The sequence below is a fragment of the Primulina tabacum genome, chromosome 1 (assembly GCF_025594145.1).
Source record: "Primulina tabacum isolate GXHZ01 chromosome 1, ASM2559414v2, whole genome shotgun sequence".
NCBI classification, from domain to species: Eukaryota; Viridiplantae; Streptophyta; class Magnoliopsida; order Lamiales; family Gesneriaceae; genus Primulina; species Primulina tabacum.
The window spans coordinates 623,075-643,841 of record NC_134550.1 but is presented as its reverse complement, the minus strand read 5'-3'; the positions used below and the strand labels follow the sequence as shown (position 1 = coordinate 643,841).

At 35.1% G+C, this 20,767-nt stretch overlaps 3 protein-coding genes and 1 pseudogene across 3 annotated transcripts; 2 read left to right on the top strand and 2 right to left on the bottom strand.

Annotated features, from left to right (window-relative positions):
- Positions 1-106: 106 nt before the first annotated feature.
- On the bottom strand, positions 107-1,891 carry LOC142540447 (pectate lyase-like; annotated as a pseudogene).
- Positions 1,892-5,992: 4,101 nt separating this feature from the next.
- LOC142540731 (early nodulin-like protein 21) lies at positions 5,993-6,704 on the top strand. The gene is given in 3 exon segments (XM_075647118.1): positions 5,993-6,198; positions 6,288-6,412; positions 6,414-6,704. Coding segments are annotated over 3 exon segments (489 nt in total). The 5' UTR covers positions 5,993-6,008; the 3' UTR covers positions 6,588-6,704.
- A 109-nt stretch (positions 6,705-6,813) lies between these two features.
- Positions 6,814-7,854, bottom strand: LOC142540804 (protein NOI4-like). Its single transcript, XM_075647238.1, has 3 exons — positions 7,724-7,854; positions 7,295-7,492; positions 6,814-7,114 (listed from the first exon to the last, which is right to left on the bottom strand). Exons 1-3 carry the CDS (start codon positions 7,730-7,732, stop codon positions 7,091-7,093), a joined length of 231 nt encoding a protein of 76 aa, XP_075503353.1. The 5' UTR covers positions 7,733-7,854; the 3' UTR covers positions 6,814-7,090.
- Positions 7,855-13,950: 6,096 nt separating this feature from the next.
- Positions 13,951-20,065, top strand: LOC142521115 (putative disease resistance protein At3g14460). The gene is given in 6 exon segments (XM_075624314.1): positions 13,951-15,000; positions 15,003-15,463; positions 15,869-15,988; positions 16,096-16,444; positions 16,504-17,681; positions 19,872-20,065. Coding segments are annotated over 5 exon segments (3,066 nt in total). The 5' UTR covers positions 13,951-13,991; the 3' UTR covers positions 17,631-17,681; positions 19,872-20,065.
- The last annotated feature ends 702 nt before the right edge of the window (positions 20,066-20,767 follow it).

Genomic DNA, 20,767 nt, shown 5'->3' with positions numbered 1-20,767 from the left:
AAAAACTAATGATATGTCGTTACCTTATTATGTTTTGAGTCTCTCTGTGATTAGATGGGTAGTTCACACTTCTCTTGCCAAGAGCCTTCGACATATTTGGGGTCTTTTGCTTTTCTTCTCCTATTTTCTTGAAATCAAACTTTAGCGGTCCCTATAGATAGTTCACTGAGCTTGAATTAATATTACATCAATCACGCAAGAACTTGTGGGATTCAACTAGCGAATATTAAAGGGAAGTAAAAAAGCAAACATCTTCATTGTAATATATATTAAAACTAGCTAGCAACGAGATCCAGCCCTGCAATTAAGTGCCCCAGCAGTTCTGGTGACTGAACCCACGAGAGAAACTGGCCTAGCACTTAAACTTGATGCCCTCGAACATGCTGCCCAAGCTCCACCTCCCGATTGCCGGAAAAAGGCACCGTTCAACATCAGATCGCCTTCCGATATCCAGTTCCAGTGTTTCCATTTGCTTTCCGGCGCATCCTCGTGCTTCGTCACCTACAATATTTGAAATTAGTTACAATTAAACCTCGTGCTCTATGTTGATTATATTTGAATCTTCATTAGTTACCTCTTTTCTAAACCTATCATTGGGCAAGAAATCTGTTCCCGTGGCTATAAATGGTAGGAGAAGCACTTCCACCAATTGCATACATTTCCCAATGAGTATAGTCATTGTTCACCACATGAAAATACCCAAGCCTACACCTAGGCATCCTTTGAACCAGCCCTTCTCCAAAATGATTGAAAGCAATGGTCACCTGCATATTCTTATCCTGCCCAAACGCATCACTGTGTCCTAACATCACCTTATCATGATGAGTGAAATAATTATTCGAAATCGTGACTGCGGTCGACCCATGGATCACGTCTATCAGCCCGTCGTTGCAATTCGACAACGAGCAATGGTCTATCCAGATATTTTTCCCGGCGAAAATGACGATCCCATCTCCATCAGAAACCTCCCAGTGCCCTGCATGCTGCGGGGAATCTCTGATAATCCCATTCCCGGCTATCACACAGTCATGTATGTGAATCCCATGGATAATTATGTTACTCGCGTAGTGAATAGTAATGCATGGGCCGTTAGATATGGACACTGGCGCCGCGGCCGTCTATGGTTTTGTGGGAGTTCATTACGAGTTCTTGATTTAGCCGTATGACCATGTCGCGCTTGAAGATTATCCATAGCGGCTCGTTTTGGATCACAGCATGGCGGAGGGTACCAGGCCGTGGGTTCACTGGATCATCGTCCCCGGGGTCAGTGACGACATAGATGCGGCCGTCTCTGCCACCCCTGCATTCTTGCCGAAGCCGATAGCACAGTCGGCTAAACGCTGGCGGTTTTTCTCCCAGTTGGGATCGCACCGCCAGCAGTCGTCGATGGGGTTGCCGGAAGCGCAAGAGAGGTAGCCTAAGTTTCTTCTGGACGCATTAATGCTCCTGCAGGATTTGGAAATATAGTTAGTTCAGAGAAAAATTGTGTAGTAACTAGAGACAATATTAAACATAAACAATTAGAAGCTCATTACTCCATTTAACAAAATCATGAAAACAGAGTACAAAGAACTTAGAATTTGGTTCTAGGCTGAAACATAATGATCTTAAATAAACAATTAGATCCCATTTTCAAATCGTGGAACGAACTCTAGAATATCCTACCAAATATGAAGCATGCCGATAATCTTAATTTCGAGATCGATTGCACGCTTATGTTGCACTTACTGATGCACATCTTGTACCACGAGATCAGGGTCTTGAACATGAGAGAATGTGGAGAGCACTGGATGAGATATCAAGAATAGGAAGAAGAAGAAGAAGAAGTAGAAGAAGAATAACGATAACGAGGAATTAATGGTGATATTGGACATATTGTTTGGAATGGTTGTTGGATAAATGGTAGTGGTAAATAAGTGTGGTTTATAAAGGGGAAAATTCCGGGATAAATGGCGTGATTTGATTCAGCATGTTTGCCTAATTCTCTGGCCAATTTACACGACTTGCATGCTGCTTTCAAACATTAATCCGTTTTACATTTAGTTGGTGGTTAAGTTAGTTTTGCTTTGGAATCTAATATAAGACTTTTGAGATGGAATTTAAGAGTGGAACCAACCCGTAGCAATAACTTTCCAAGAGACTTTTGACTTTCAAGTGCGAGTCCATTATTGTGTTTGTTTTGTAATATTAAATAAATAGAACTTGTACCTATGGGCTAAACTCTTTCTTTCTACATGTGATGTGAGACTCCATCATAATGACGGACTCACCCTTAATTAGTAATTAGGGCTGAATTTGATAGAGAATTAAAGGAGAAAAATTCAAAGTGAATCACAAGAGAATTCAGCAGGTCGGTGGCCCAGTTAAGAGCCCCAGTAGATTTCTAATTGGGCCGTTGAAACTAACTCCGATAAGGTTATGGATCATGGAAAATAACTGTTATTGCAATACGTACTTTCTCAAAATGGGCTTGAAGATAGAAACCAGAAATTTAAAATAAAAAAAAAATGCAAAAAATTGGTCCATTTGACCAAAAATAGTCGATTACATAAATATTTCACATTATTGACACCATTATCATTCTTTGTTAAATAAAATAAAATACCATCAAATTCCTCTTAAATTTACCTAATGTTAGGTGTATTGTATGTAACTAACTACTGTGAACTTGATTTACTAGTTAGGCAAAATTACAAATGTAATCATGTAGATTTATTTTGGTTACGATTTGATCATCTATTTTATAAATTTTCAATCTATCCCCCTAACAGGAAATCCAGATACGCACGCACCAACTTGTTCCCGCTGCACCCGGAAAGTCAAATACTTCAAGACAGAGAGATTAGTACCCAGATCAGAAGACGTCGCCTACTTCTTCTCCTCCACATACGGCGGCGCCACCCTCACTGGCATTCTGGATGACGATTCCGCCAATACCCCCTCCATCTCACTCCTTCGCCACAAACAACAACATAACCAGGTAATGGCGGGCCTGACGGAATCCTCAGAAACTCAAAAGTACTACGGGTAAAGTTTCAGGTTTCTTGATTTTTGGTTTCAGGGCGAAATGATCCGTCCCCTTCATCGCCTCGCTGACATACACCTACGGGGGTACACGATAGCAGAGACAGTTAGGCTCTTGTACGCAACGCGATGAAGAACAGGGAGCGGGACTCCAGCGAGGAGAAGTGGGGGTGCTACTTGGAGGTTTGTGGGAGAGGAAGAAGATAAAGAGGAGGAGGGCACAACTCCGCCGTGGATCCGAAGGCTGAGCGATGATCGGAGGCGGCGATTCAAGGGCTTGCGTTGAAGCTGGATTATCAAGAATCTTGAAGGTATGGTCCAACAAAGGCCCGCTTTAGGTGGAGGATGCAGTCAGTGCAGGAGAATTCGCAGAATCGTCCCCGACATGTCCAGATGGTTTACTCTTGCAGGAGCGTCATCATATAACGTAAGATTTTCAACTCTTCTGTTTTTAAATCCTACTTTTACTCATATAATTAATATTATTACGTGCCTTTTACTTTGCACTTTTCTGTGCTTAATTTATTACTTAATCATCACACGTGATTATTTGACTTACCGAGTTTAGATTAATTAAATACCCCGCACTTTACTTTATTGTAAATCGTCTCAAATTTTAAAAAACTTGAGAAGGTACTTGCAGAATTATTGGATTGGATAATTTGAATTGCCAAAGTTGAAAATAGTGAGTGTAAGTGAAAGAAACAGCTTTTGTATCTTTTGATTGGTTGAAATTTGAATCGATCCACGCCTCCACGAGTCTGGTTTTATTTTAATGTTAAATTGTATGATTGATTAGCAGGTGATGGGGTTGTGGAAGGTGCCAGAAATGGGACAAAGGGAAGCGAGTTTGTTGAGGTACAAGGAAAAGAGGCGTAACAGGCTTCACTCCAAGAAAATACGCTACCAAGTCCGAAAGCTCAATGCTGACAAACGCCCTCGTCTCAAGGTTGATGCTAACTACTGTTACTGATCGTTCATATCTAACAGCTAATATTTTATTTTATTGCAGGGGTAGGTTTCGTGAAGAGAAGTTGAACCTTATTCTGTCTCTTTTGTATATACACAATATTTTTGTTGTTGTCCCCTTCATAAACTTGTACTTTATTAATATATAATCAGAATCGTGTAATTACAAGATTATCACCAAGACAGAAAATTTGCAGAAAGAAAAAAATGTCAATCTTCCAAGTTCATAGAATTTGAATGCTGAGAAAAATTTTCTGTTGGATTTTCATCATATTCTAGTTATAATCTGGTTACAAGACAAAAGAAGTTTAAATATTTCCCATGATATGTTGTGTTTGTCGAGAGGCTTTAGAGTAGAAGTGCAAATACTGATTGAGATGAAGATTCTTATACGTGAACCCCAAAAGCAAAGTATATTTCTCCATTGAAGCCAAATGAGGTTCTCTGGCACTTCTATTCTTGGCATGGGCAGTGAGGAACAAGAAATTGGAGTAGATATAGATAAATCTAGTGATTTTTCGGAAGAAGACTCCACAATTTTTCTCATGAGAAATTAGAGGATAGGAACTCGCCTTGTTGTGTTGATAATGGTGGCGACAAAAAGAATTATGGTTGTGCAGGGAACGATGATGGAGGAATTGATCTTGATATGAAGTTAGATGATGCGAATAATGCAAGGGTTGTGTTCGTGCTTTGGCGTGGGGCCTCACACTCAGCCAAAGATGCAGATGATGTGCAAATAAGTCTGAAGGATGGTGCATTGCTTAGTGCTCTTGAGAAGGGAAACTATACAATGAGGCCCTTCGAGTCTGGAATCGAACCGAACTTATGTGCCTACACCTCATTTGCTTCAGTACATGCTGGACAGGGTAAATTCAATATATTGAACCATGATACAACAAATGGTTGCTGTAGGGGTGGTCGATCCTACAGTTGTCACTTTCAAGTGCCATAATCAGCGGATGTGCCCTCGGTAGTAATCTTGGACATTGTAAGGATATGATGGAAGTTCAAAGATTAAGGCCCAAAACGAGATAACGTACGAAAGATTGATTGAGGCACTAGCAAAACGATGGTAAAAGACAAAGCTGGCATACGAAGTTGCATTTGAGAGCTCAGAAGAGAGGGCCCTGGTTCTGTCTACCAAGGCGGTATGACGCAGTCATTCCGGTCTGCACGGATGTATGGTGCTGCAATTGATATGAACATCCTAGGTGCTTCGACCACCGGAGACGAAGAAAACAGTGCGGTATCAGAAGGTTTTCCGGTTCTGTAAGTTTGCTGATGTTCCAGGAGGGAGCAAACCAGTTAACAGGAAAGAAATTATGTTGTTTCTGGAGTGTTTGTAGAGCAAGCCGCCAAGCAGTGCATTCTTTTGTACGAAGATGTTGAATGAATAACAGCTTTGTGGTACACTTTGCAATCAAGAGTGTCAAAAAATTATTTATTGCTTTCAGCTCTCAAATGAAAATTCCCAATCTCGTAAATTAACACTTATTCTAACATTTTACATAATATATGATTAACAAATGAAATTATTAGAAAAATACCATACATTTCTTAAAGAACAAAAAGTATCTCACTTGAATAATTGCTCCATCACCCCAAATGAATAAAATAATAGGGAATTATTGGAAAGTCACAAAACTAAAATAAAGTAGAAAAAGTTTGTAAACAACATTTCGGTAATATTAATTAAAAAATATCAGCATAAATGAGATGAGCGCAGCACTACATATTATAAAATACAGTTATACAAGTTAAAATCAAAGTCCTTTGACCCACTAAACCAAAACGCTCAACCGTTACACCCCACTCACCCATTACCAGCTTCACGTTAAATTAATACTAGCATTTATCTTCATCTTCTTAATTCTATATATATATTACACACACATATAACAACAGCTAGCCATCCACAGTACTCTCTAGGCTGATTCTTCCTAGTTTCTTGATAGTTTTTAGCGTAAGATAAGATAATATATATATATATATATATATACAGCTTTATAGTAATGGAGTTCATCATGAAACCCTTCGTTTTCATTACATTTGTTTGTGTCTTAGAACTGTCGTTGCAGATGGGGAGTTGCTTCCAGTTTCAAGCGGCCAACAGGGCCGGTTGGGCCGTGCCGCCAGCGAATCAGACCGATCTCTACAACGAATGGGCCTCTCGGGAAAGGTTCGAGGTTGGGGACACCGTTCGTAAGTACTACAAATCAAATAAAGTACGTGCTAGCTTTTGGCTCAAGATTACTGATACTACATGCATATTCATTCGTGTACGTGTTTAGGTTTCAAATACAAGAAAGATTCTGTCATGGAAGTGAACAAGACCGAGTACAACGAATGTAATTCCAGTCGCCCCAATTTCTTCTCCAACAAGGGGGACACCATCTACACGCTGGACCGGTCGGGCTTTTTTCTACTTCATAAGCGGGGCGACCGGTCACTGCGAAAGGGGACAGAGAATGATCGTTTGGGTTATCGGGCAGGACGAGGATTCCACTGCTAAGTCTCATGCTTACAAGAACAATGCCCTTTTCTCGTATGCCCTGTTCTTGATCGTGTCTGTTTTTCATTTTTTCGCATGATGATTCTGTTCCTAGGATTGTTGTTTAATTAGTTTTGGTACTGTATAGTTTCAGCGCACGTTTCATGATTTCTGATCAGTTTGTTGGAATCAACTGTTATATATGTTTTATTTTGCATCTGAGTTTTGATCAAATATTGTAATGTTTATTTTGGATTTGCATGAAAATGGATCAATCGGGATTTGTAATCTAAAAAACTACATAAATTTTTTACATGAAAGTGCGTAAAAACTAAAGCCAGCTACTTAAATCTTTCCTAAACTAATTTACAGTGAATCCGAATAGAATAACAACAAACATGAATAATAAATGGTCGGGCAATTTAAACAACTCACTTTACAAATGTCCTCAAAATATATTGAGGAAGAACAAAGGAGATATTCGAATAAAAGCATAGATTATTTACAGTACTCATCTTTCGCAACCGATGTATATGATCACAGCCCGTTTCGAATTTTATATTAAGTCATCCGATGCCATCTTTCACAAATTCTTCCAACTTTTCAAAAGCAACACAGCCAGTTTTTCTGCGGAAAAAAAAAAGGACAACTTTCTAAAGATTTCAACGAAAATGTTCAAGATACACGAAAGATTTCAACTTTATAATTTGTTGCCAGCTTAGATACAATTTGCTACTATACGATCGATAAGTCTGATCAAATTATGTACAATGTGCACTATAAGCTGTGGGGTGGAAATAGAAAAACCTTGCGGGGGTCATTGTATGATTGGTGTGGCTGAGACATGGAAGGTGGCGGCGGCGAGGGTGCTGCCGTGCCAGTGGCTGTACCGGTTGCTTTCTTTTCGTCCCTAGCCTTGGCAAATATGACTGTGAATCCATCAGCCGATGCCGGATTGTTCACGTCCCACTCCCCAAATTTCGGCAAAGGCCGACCTTTCTCGTGCTGCGTAATAATAATAAATATCAAAAGTTCAGATTGCTTAATTAAATCACATAATAAAAGATTTGGAGAATATGTATATATATTAATATACACTCACGAAATCAAACCCCCAATAATCCCTGTATCGTTTAATCATTAGAATTGGAACGTCAACACGTATAACATCATAATAATCAAGTAACATATTTTGTGCAATAAATATCTTAATGCATGCATGAAAACGCAACTTACAGACGTCATTCAATTAATTATGCAGATTAGGCCCTCGATCGGAACGGAAGCTAGAAACAACTTAGATTTGGAATAAATGAGAATTCAGAACGATTCTTTAGGAAGGAGATGAAGAGCACACCAGAATTGATAGATGATATCAATGATAATGATAATAATAATAATAATAATAATAATAATAATAATAATAATATTGTGATTTGAAAAATATGATGCTATAAATAGAATATCGAGAAGTTTAAGAGTCAACAAAGAATGAGTAGTTTTCTTTCTTCAAATGCAAATATATATGTACATAAATATAATAAACGCTACTCGATCAATGATCATACGTTTGAGTAGGGCGGACCAAGGATTCAAAATTATACGGGGCTGGCTCTGTCTCATACTATATTTAATAAAATAAATAATTAACTAAAATTTAAAATAAAAAATATGTAAACACTGACTTTCATGAAAATATAGAACAAGAGTATTTAATACTTTCAAAAACATGGAGCCAAAACACTACTGAAATTGTGCTCTTCGATTCTTCTTAGAATAAAACTCATTAATTATTAAATCGTTATCAATTTTTTTAATCAAATCTCGTTCGATGTAAATTACCATAGAATCTCCGAAAAACTATGCTTCCATCTTGTTACGAAGAGTTGTTTTAACAAGTTTCATTGATGAAAATGCTCGTTCCGTTGTTGCTATAGAAACGGGACGAGTTAAAACAAGACGAATCAAGCTGTCAATTAAATAAATATATCAGATTCGATAAATAAGTAAACGACGTATATAAAAATGTATAAATCACCTGTTAATCAAATCGTAGGTTCTTGACAATTAATCTTAGACATAGTTCAGAAATAGTTGATAAAATTTGAAATATTTCATGGTCAGCAATATTAAGTTTATAGTTATCCAATTACATTCTCAAATGATGCAAATCTTGTGAATCGAAATCAAGATAATAGAATTTCTCAACAAGTCGATAGATGTTATCAACATTAAGAAGCTTAAAGTTTTCGTTAGGTTCCAAAGTACAACTAAGTTTAAGAAGTTCAATTGTCTCATCTTTAAATATATTATTAAGCTCTTGATCAACTTGAAAATCTATTGTAGCTGTAAATACATTAAATTGATAGTGTTGCTCAACTGTGATTGAATCATTTTTTTGTCAAGAACGGCCTGTACGAGATTTTAATAACTAAAACCAAAATTCCAATTAAACAAATTGATTTTTCAAATTAATTCAGCTCGATAAGTTATTTGGGTTGAACTCGATATTTTGTTCACATATAGACTGAATTGATGTATGGCCTTATCTAAATTCCAAAAAAGATTTTTCAAATTTTTTACTCTTAAGAATCACTGCGGTCAAAACCAAAGTCAATTCACATCATTTTTTAAACCAACGGTAAAAAAAATGATATTGACAAACATCAAAGAATAATATGGACATTAATAGAAAACAAAAAGCTTTATACATCATTTAAGTCATTATGCACAAAATTCAAATCATTGATAAATCATATAATATCATATATTATGATTCACATGAAAATTTTGCGCAATTTATCAAAATCATTACTTTATTTTTCTCAAAATCAATTCTTATAAACATACACTAGTTCATACTAAAAAAATAAAATTCTATAAAACTTTTAGTATTAATAGAAATTAAATAAAGATATAATAAAATAAGTAGTAACTGCATAATTGTATTTATCATATTAGCTAAATTTAATATATTTGTGTGTTATTGTAAATGTGGTCTAAAAATATATTTGATACTTAAAGCTAATTTTAAAAATCAACTTATATTAAGTTCTTCAACTTTTTCAGCAAAATACGAGCGAAAGTCAAATTTGATTATAGGTATTTACAGAAAATCATTTCAAAAAATTACTTATAGTTAAGAAAAATTCTTCAAATTTGCATCAATAAAGTACAGCTAAACAAAACGCAAAAATAAGGCAAAAAAAAAATACAGAAGAACCATATATATATATATATATATATATATATATATATATATATATATAATATTTTAATTTTTCATGAATCGGATCGGGTCGAAAACCCGTCTGAAACAATTGAAATGTGAGATGATCTAATAGAAACTTTTGTTTATTATAAAATTTTAGTCAGTGCTAGTGCACCGAGCACATGCAATGTATGTTCATAAAATATAATTCAAATTTATTTTTAAAAATTTTAATTTATTTATAATATTTGATTCTATGTTACGATAATGAGATGGTTAAATAATGAGACAATGAGAGAAAATGTGGGAGGTTTTTGAATGAACATTTACATTTTTGCATCTTATCTTATCTTAATTATGAATATCTAAGAAGAATGATAAGAGCAATTTAGACATCCATTAACATTACCAAATATTGTTATTCTAAGGGGTTTACACATTATAATATAGTCAAGATTATATGAATTCAGGATTTTTTTTTATGCTACAATTAACAACATAATTGGATATAATAGCTCTGAAAATGACAAATATTAAATAAATAATAAGTTCTTTAGATTTCTCATTTATAGATATTTTTATGAAATCAATATGATATTGAACAATATAAAAGAAATTGGCCGATGCAACTGCACTGAAAAAAATAAACACAGTGTTGAGTCTTTAGACTCACTAGGTGTGATGGATACAGTTGAGGTTGAGGGAAGTCTTGACGGATGATTTGACTGGACTGAAGGCGCACACAACCCGAGGACCAGCGTTTCTACTTTTTCCGCATTTACGACTTATGACTCAGGATTTATGTTAAAGAATTTAAGACTATTTATTTATGCTTTTGAGAGATTTTTGAGAGGTTTAGTATGAGCTATACTTTTCAAACTTATTGCTTTTTAGGTTGGGTAAAACAGTTGACGATTTCATTTCTACGACTATTTCACTTGATTTTTAAAATACTAGTCAGATGATGTTTTATATTAGAAGGGTAAAATATTTTATAAAAATATTTTCATGTGGTACATGTACATGGCCGAGAATTGAGTGTTTAAAAAAAATTTCTAGTACTTTTAAAACAATAAAAAAGGGCAGACGTTTCATATAACTAATAAATATATCATATGAACCGATGTAGATCAGGCCGGCTACAATTAGTATCGGAAAATATGTATAACTGACCAATGAATTCTTTAAAATTATGTCTAATGTGATCAGTAAAGATACATGATTAAACAAATCTAGCTAATTTTCTAACTTCATTGGAACAAGTTATGAAACGAATGTAATTGAAACTTATTTGTTTCGTGATGAAAATCGATTTTATTTTTCTTCTTATAAAGTTTTAATAATTTATATTATTTTATCTTTGACTTCCAAGATGAGAAACCACATAAATTTGATTCATATTTTAGGCCATTAGTTTGTTTTAAGCTACAAAAAGATTGTTCTGTTTTAATGGTAAATTAATGCTATCGGACAATTATATATAATGAAGTTCAAGTAAGTTGATTAACAAAATCAAAATTATCTGTCTTTTTTGCTTTGATTTGAGTTTAAGCATATAAATTTCTTCTTTTGACTGGTAGATTGATGATTTTTTTTTTTAATACACAAATGGTGTCCCAAATATGATTTGTATCATGTTTTCTTACATATTTATATATTGAAGATTGAAGATGAAGATAAACATACTATAGTATTTTCCACAGAAATCTAAATGTACAGTTTCTGTAAAAAAAAAAAAAAGAACCAGAGAAGTCAAAATTTAACTTTAAAAAGTATATGTAATGGGTAAATTCTGACGACAAATGTATTCTATATGTTTGTTTTGATTATTAAGATGCAAAAAACATTTTCTTAGATTGTAGATGTGATGAACCGTGTCTTATAGTACTACTTTAATATTTACAAAAAAATTAAAATTTTCTTATTAAATAATTTATTATAAATATAACTCGTAAACCAATTTAACGGTAACCACGCATATTAAAATAAAATTTATATTAAAACTCCACTCATTTCAAATACCACAATCATAAAATCCAAGTTAAAACATCCATCATAATTTTGAAAAATCCAACGTAATACAAAAAGTTCAGCATACTAGCTAGCCACCAAACGCAGTGCAATCAAAGAAGAATAAATAGTTTTAAAATACGCATAATAAAAACTATCGTGAACTACAAGGTCCTCGGGTTTGTACTGCCACTGGCCCGAGCCTACTCACTGATCATCGCCTCCCGTCTCCTCAATTACATCATCTGTATCAATCAAGTCTAACGAGTCTAATGACTTAGCATGCATAAACCGTGAATAACAAGTAATACGTAATTAAAATCCATACAATTTTAACATAGCTCATACATAGCATAATATAAGCATAAATATGTTTAACGCGACTTCCTGCAAAAAAAAAAATTCATAAAATCATATTTTAATGCTAGTCATAATAATCGTAATCGTAAATCATTCTGCGTAGAGTTTTGTTCAATGTAAGTGACCCATAACATAAATCGTTTGATCAAACTAAACCATAATACTGGGTAGACAGGGATCACCACAGCCCTTTGACTGGATGTCCGCTCCCTAACATAACCTAATTCATCCGAAGAGGTTGGAGAGGTCCCTGGACACGTTCTCCGGCTTCCAAAACCCGAAACATAATTTGGCCATAAGACAAATCGCATACCTCAAAAATAATTATTTTACATGTCATACATACTTACGAACATCGTGAACCTCGTTAGATCGTCTTTGGACTTGCTGCACTAACGTACTAAAATTTATACCCAAAACAGCTCCTAAGGTGCATTCGCACACATAAGACTCCCGAATTAAATAAAACCACTTAGGACGTACCAATCGACTCGGGACTCAACCCATACATAAAATACATCCTAACCTACTGTCCAAGGCACTAAACCAGCCCCGAACCATGTCCGAACTTTGTACCATGCACAACAAACCATATAGACACACACTGCCCAAAGAATGACGCTATGGCACTTATGCGTTCCATACGACTTTCTATCGATTTTAACTCGAACCAAACCCGAACCAAGCCCTAGACTCGACCCTTAGACATCGCTTAAGCCTCTAATCCAGCCCGTTCCAGCCCATACACACACACACACCAGCCCTTAAACAACACAAAACTACAGCCCTAAATCGCGAACAACACCCCATGCATGCAAGCTTGCAACTTACGGCTCCAACAACTATTTCCTCCCAACCGGACACTAACCAACCATTACCAAACATACCTTGGGACCCTAAGACCCTGCCTAGACCCTGGCTACGCACCTTGGTCCAGTCATGCAAGCAAATTTTTTTCGAGTTTCAACAATATCTCGAGGTAGATTTGGATGATAGAACTTGATTTTCTTGTTTTTCCTTCGTAATTTCAGAGAAAATGAAGAAAATATTTTAAGGAAACACATGCTTATCGACCTTAAATGTTGTGCAGCTAAGGCTGTGTGCGTAGGTGTGCGAGATCTGGCGCGGCCGCGCGCCTGTTGCTGTCCGAAAGGAGCTTGGCAGCGAACAGGTGCGCGAGATCCTGCACGGGTGCACGTTTTATTCTGTCCGAAATACTATTTTACACTTTGAAATAGCAAAAGTAGTCAACATGAAATCGTAGCTCTATGTCTTGACTTTCATTTTCTATTGACCTCACTCAATTTGGACATCGAAAACGAAATTTATGCTCATTCTCATAAAATGTGTTGGCACAGGAACTTCAATACATACAATACAATTCGGGATGATTTTTCCTCTATTTCCAAATAGATTTGGACAAAATTCAAAACATAAAAGTTTTAGTGCTATATATTATATTTTTAATGAAATTGGTTTCATTTCATTTGAAATAATACTCAGATAATTATGCTATAAATCGTAACATGTGTCATTTCTCAATTGCAGTTCATTACACCTTTCAAACACAAATCGATTACTAATACAATATTTTATTATCACAACATATTTTCTCACTTTTATTCAATTATATACTTTACACACTTATAATATAACAATTTCAGAATTATCGAGAATACAAATATGATTTATGATAATACGATACAAGATCTTTACAAAAATATTTTCATATTCAAACATGTTTGAATAAAATAAAAAAATACTTATTGTTTAATCATTAATGGTAACTAAAAACACTAACTTGCTAAATACTCATCCGAAGATAAAATGTTCAAATTATTTATTATTTTATTAGATTTCTTTTGTTGGATTCAGGCTAAAGGTACAAAGCTCTCTCTCATATTTTGTTTGTGAAAACTACAGATGGCTTCCGCTGCCCTTGCTTCTCTCGTCTCATCATTGAAGAGGATTCAGCGTCTTGGGAAACAAATTTGCTGTCTCCAGGAAAAGGTTCGTTTCTTGATGGAAGTTGCGGTAGATTCTTGCCTCGTACGAACCTTAGACGGCTGGAAATTGAAACGGCAAATCATCGGGGCGGCCCATCAAGCAGAAGATATTATTTCTGTTCACCTGTCAAAGGAATCTCGTGATCATCTGGGGGTGGAATTTGAACAGCAGTTGCAGGGGATAGTGGAAGAATTCGATTCGATTTTGAAATCCACCATGGAATTGCTGGATATAAACTATTTTTGTCCAATGTCGTTACCCAACTCCACAACCGAGGATTTGGATAGGAACTCTCAACTTATGGATCAATTGGAGCAACAGGAAATGTTGGATTCTATTGAGGACTCTCTGGGATTTGATTGGAATCACGAAAGCTCTATGGTTGGATTCCATGAAGACTTTTTACAAATTAAAGATTGGCTACTTGGATCACCATATCATCTCGAAGTCATGACGATTGTTGGGATGACTGGAACTGGTAAGACTACTCTCGCAAGAAATTTGTTTGAGAACCCGGCCATTCATCATATTTTCAAAATTCATGCTTGGGTATCATTTTCTCGAACAAATAATGCGCACAAAATGATGAAGGGTATTCTGGATTCCTTGAGACCTATCGAAGATGAACTGGATGACAAGAGCATTGAACAATTAACAGATATTCTTTACAGAAGTTTAAAGGGTAAGAGGTACTTCATTGTATTGGATGATGTGTGGGATATCCAGGTCTGGGATGACATCAAAAGATCATTTCCTAATGATAATATAAAGAGCCGGATCATTTTAACGACTAGGCTGTTGGAGATGGATCTTAAAGACCGGTTTTCCAAGATTCACAACATGAGTCTTCTTACACCCAAAATGAGCTGGACTCTGTTTTGTATCAAAGTTTTTGGGACGAAGATTGCCCTCAGGGGCTTGAGTGTGCTGCAAAAATTATGTTAGGGAATTGTGGAGGAATTCCCCTTGCAATTCTTGTGATTGGTGGCCTTCTCTCCAAAGTTCGCAGGACTAAAGATGACTGGCAGCTTATTGCGAGGACTATGAAGTCATCCACAACTTCTGAGGAACAGTTGAAGGGGATTTTCTCCTTGATCTACATGTACTTGCCAGATCATCTGAGAGCATGCATCCGTTCCATGATAATCTTGGCAGAAGATTATGAACTCTCAGTCCCCCGAATCATCACGCTTTGGATTGATGAGGGACTGGTAAATCAACTTGGTTCTAAAAGTCCTGAAGAAGTGGCTGAGGAGTTTCTGAAAGATCTAATTGATAGAAGTCTCATGGTGGTTTGCAAGCCAAATAAAAAGGGTGATGTTGACTTGTGTAGCGTTTGTAGCATCTTGAAGGACTTCTTCATGGCTAAGAATCCAGATATTCTTCAGGTAATATGATATTGCAGTAGTATTGATTCGATCATTTTGAAATCAAATATTTTTTTAGTAGCATAACCATTGATCTATAGGGGTTAGATGAAATTGTTCTATCAACTATACATGTCAAAAAGTATAAAAGAAAAATATCAATGCATAATGATATTTTAAAATTGCAGTACTTATTTAACATGATCACATCTATAACAGGCACTATTTATGTATATTTCCCTTTCTCAATTTGAATATGACTTTCTCGTATTCATTGACTATATCAGAGTTGTCGAATAAAGTTTGGATATCATTGTTTTTAATCAAAAGATCATGTGGTAAATTACATTCTATTAATTTTTTATTTTTTTTTATTTATACATGACAGATTTCAGTTTCAATTTGTTTCCCAATATTTTGAGACAGATTTTGCTCTCAACTTCAAATCGAAGCACCACACCGGAACGGGGTATTGAAGATCTTCCAAGAGGCTATAGTGAAGGCGTTTCCATGATAGTACTGGAAGGACAAAAGGGGAAATTAACTGCAAGGAAAATCTAGGAATATCAATGGACATATTGTTTAACAACAGATACACGAAAGACTGCATTAGATATTGTTCGTTATTTCCATCAGCGTATGAATTCACCAAGGACATTCTAGTTTGGCAATGGATTGCTCAAGGGGGAACGATAGCAGGAAACAGTGTATTCGTCGAGGAAGCATGCATTCAGTGCTTTGATATATTGTTGAAGCTCAAATACGTTGCTCCCATTGGGTATGAATATGATGGACTTTATAAAAACAAATACAAAGTTGGTGATGAGATGAATGAATTCCTTCAAAATCATCCCGTAGGATCTCAGGTTACGAAAGAATTGGATAGTAGCCATGTCGATGTGTCTGAACTCGAACATTTGTCCTTGTCCTTCAAGGTCATTGACCAAATCAATTTTGGGATCATAAAAAAGTTGAGCCATCTTCATACTCTCATAATTCATGGTTGCCGCAGTTCTATTGTTAAATTCTTCTTACCTTCTGATTTGTTTCTGGAGCTTAAGGCATTAAGGATGTTAATATAAGTCGTACTGATGTGTCGCACCTGCCAAGTTCTATTGAAAATTCAAAGGCGTTGCGATTTCTTGATATGTCTGAGACATCAATTATATCGTTGCCTGAGAAAATGTGCAATCTGACCAATCTGCAAACTTTAAAACTTGACAAATGTAAGTCCCTATCTCGACTGCCTAATCGTACAAAAGAGTTGATTAACCTGCGCCATTTGATTCTTGATGTTGCTGGCCAGTTGGACTCAATGCCAGAAGGTATGGGAAATCTGTCAGAGTTACGCACTTTAAGGACATTTTTGGTTGGCGAAGACGATGGCCATAACATAAATGAGTTGAAACACATGAACAAATTGAGCGGATCACTTCGAATTTCGAATCTTGAAAATGTTAAATCTCCTGCTAAGGCTGCAGATGCTTCTCTTTGCTGCAAACATGACCTCAGAAAAATAGAATTTTGGTGGGTGGATCTTCAATATGAGAAGAATCCAATGGAAGAGGAAATACTAGCATGCCTTGAACCAACTTTGGGCATCCAAGAGATAGAAGTATGCTATTATAGCGGTGGAAAATTCCCGAGTTGGATAAGCAAGCCGTCTTTTGATGAATTGGTTGGTATAACCCTCTATATGTGTATATATTGTGACAACCTTCCATCTCTTGGACAATTGCCATCTCTAAAGTTTATCAGTGTTGTTGGAATGAATGAGGTGCTAGAAATCAACAACCTCTTTTGTGGGGAACAAATTGATAAGAATCAACCCTCGTTTCCTATGCTCGAGAAACTGTCATTTTATGGAATGCCGAAATTGGAAAAATGGACAGAAATAAGAATCGGCGATTTTCCTCATCTCTTGGATCTCAGTATCGAATCGTGTCAGAAATTCAAGTGCCTTCCTTTTCTGTCACATTTGAACTCTCTTAATTGTATGCAATTATGCAATTGTCCTGAACTCTCATGTTTGCCTGATGGTGGATTTCCATCCACCCTTGAAACATTAATGGTCGAAGATTGTCCCAAATTAGAAGGACGATGCAGCAAAGATAAAGGTGAAGATTGGTGCAAGATTGCTCATGTGCCTGCTGTTTATCTCGATGGCGTGAAGATCCATACGAAATAGCTGAGATTGCATTTTGAACAGATCTCTTTCATGTCTTTTCTGGGGTCAAAGGTAATTTTATATTTCACCATACCTTTACTTTCTGAGTCTCTCAAATTATGTTGGCTTTTTTTAATGATTCTCAGTAATGTGCTTTCATTTAGCTGAAGTAAGTATCAAAGATGGTGGTTAAGAGATGCATCAAATCTAGAAATGGCTAGAGTAGAGTGATAGACTCGACGTGAACCATTCGCACTAAATCTTGATGTCACTCACCAATTAGGGAATCATTACTTGCAGTTTAGAAAGTAGTCAACAGAATAAATTGTGTGCCTGATTCTGTACTGCCTGCCTCGTGGTCTGGACGTCTGGTTAAGAGAAATCTTAGAACACTTTAGTTTGATTAACAGTGGTGTTGGTTTTGTGAATTGTACAGATTATTGGGATTCTTGAAAAAGACGCAGAACCATTTGAACTTCGTTGTCATAGCTTTTGTAGTTTCAGTTGGACTTAAATTAGTCGAGTGACATGTTTTATTTCCAGCATTGAATTTCTATTTTACGAATTTTCTCAATATTTCATTGTATGTTTTGGAGAAAAAATCATTTGAGATGTGGAATTGTGCTTATCATTGGAATATGTTCTCCCCATCTCAGATTTGAAGCAAACAATTTAGTTGATATATTTTAAAATTCTTTTAATAATGTTAAATTATCTACTTAAAATAAACTTAAAGAATATTTAATTTTATAAGAATAATCAATATAATCACTGATCGTTGGAAGATAGCTCGGCATAGGCTGTAGCAATTCCGTTTTAACAAATCCCGTGGGCGAATCTAATTCTTATTTTGGGCTGAGAAATTAGAACTTTGGGCATCATTTCATTCCCAGAATTCATAATAGCAGCTCAAGCTCATTGGAAAGCTGAAGAGAAGTTCATTAGTCCTCTCGCCTCTTATTTTAATCGCATTACTTAACTACGATTAATTAAGAATTATGAAATCATTTTCTTATAATTCACTATACTAATTTCCTAATTATATAAATTTAAGCCATTTCATGGTTAGGCGATTAAAAGCACTATTTGAATGTCAGACTATTACGGGCAAAATGTTAGTCTGATCGTTAAATGTAATTATTATAACCGAGTTATTTCATTTTATAGAGTAACTTAACAAATTTATGCTAGCCACCATGCACACACTTTGTGTGTGTAACATAATCATATGAATATCATGTATTGTGTATAATTTGTTCTAAAAATTTTTTATAATGATTTTTTTTTCCTTTTTTTAATGTCAAATTTAAGAACAAATTGTAAGTATTAAAGTGAAAATGTGCGAAGGGCAATTTTGAGATTAGGAAAAGACTTCACCAAAAGTTAGTTATATTAGGGCCTCTTGTTTTATTATAGTATAGATATGAATTCCCAAGCTAAAATTTCACTACTAAATATTTTAATCCTTAATTTAGGTTATAAAATAAAATGTCCTTTAACTGAAAGTTACCATTTCTTTTCCCAAAAACCGTCTCTCGAACAATCTCGAATGACTTTCTCGATTTTTTGGTTAAAGTCTGTATGATTTCTTAATACTTAAACCAAAGAAATCTACTTATAGAAATTTTGGGACATTACAATAATCTATATCTATCTAAAGTTTTATGGCTATGTGCCTTCATTAATGGTATTACTTTATGGTTTTGTGTTCGTTGCATTTATTCTTGAGTGCATTAGTCTCCTTCTCTTTGATTCCCTCTTTATTTCTTTGTTTGTTTGCTTCTTCATTTCCTCTGTTTGTGGAGTTTGTTCTGCTTTGCTTTTTCTTGTCTAAGATAACATTCTTGTGATAAGTTATACGTTGCTACTTTTTTAATAACAGATTTCCTATTATTTTTTTGGTTTGTATATGTCCCTGGGTATTGTAATTATTGGTCTGATGGCTGGTTTACCAGTAGTCTATCTAAAGCTTTATGGTTATGTGCCTTCACTAATGTTTGTGGGTTTTTGTGTTTCATTAGTTTGCTTCTTTATGTCCTCTTGTTCTGCTTTGCTTTTTTCTCATCTAAAATAAGATTTTTACGATTAGTTATATGATGCTACTTTTTTAATAACGGTTGTCTTCTTCTTCTTCTTCTTCTTCTTCCCCTGGTTTGTGTGTTTTGTTTTATTTAATATTCTGTCCCTCGTCTGGTGGCTGGTTTTTATAGTAGGTCATTGATGTACTTGTAGTCTATCTAAAGTTGTATGGTTATGTGCCAGGTTCATGAAACGAAATGAAAAAAGGAGAAAGAGATGGGTCTCAGGCCATATTTGGAAGCAATTGATTCCAACTTATTTGCAATTTTGCTTGTAGTTATCAGTTGTTCCACTGTGTTCTCTGAATTTATTATCAGACATAACATTCTATGGGAAATACCATGTCTGGACCCAAGTTTGACCTGGGATTCATTCCATTTCTTGATTTCCTAGTAATACTTTCTTGCGAATTTAAGGCTCGCATTGCATTTTTTGCAGGGAAAGTGAATGATTTTTTTTTTAATTTAAAAAACACGTACGAAATGAAAATTGGTAAAGGATTATTTTCGATATTTCAATAGTTAGAATATAATCGATGCTCTTGTTATCAATAGTTAGAATATAATCGATGCTCTAAAACGAAACATTAAATGCTAAATTCCTGGTTTCATTTTATTGATTTAAGAGGGCTGCTGCTATATTGTTTCGATGTTTACAACTCAATTCCCAGGGTAGAGTTTAAACTATTTTACGGTCAATATTATAACATTTATCATATCCATGTTTTATTTAAAATATCAACTATCCGTACATGATATGGATGCTACTTTAAAGACGGAGTTTTTATTTCTCTCGCTCACAAGAACAAACATCCTTGGACTCTTCATATTGAAGGTTTTTCTTCTCACATCAGCTATAAGATGAAATTTTCTGCTTATTCTTTTAACAAAGAATTCATTACCCTTACTTGGATCAACTTCCAATAAATAAAAACTCTTGATAATTTCTCGCATGTTAAAAATTTTGAATTAGAACCAAATCACATCTTGGAATTTTGACACAATTTTATGATCATTAAAATTCATACAAAAATCTATTTCACTTCTCCTCAAAATTCTTGGATTTTAAATTTATCGAAT

What these genes read in the sequence shown, in the direction of transcription:
- LOC142540804 (XM_075647238.1), bottom strand. An exon ending in CATACAATGACCCCCGCAAG is followed by an intron (nt 7,115 to 7,294) that starts GTTTTTCTATTT and finishes TTTTTTCCGCAG; the next exon opens with AAAAACTGGCTGTGTTGCTT.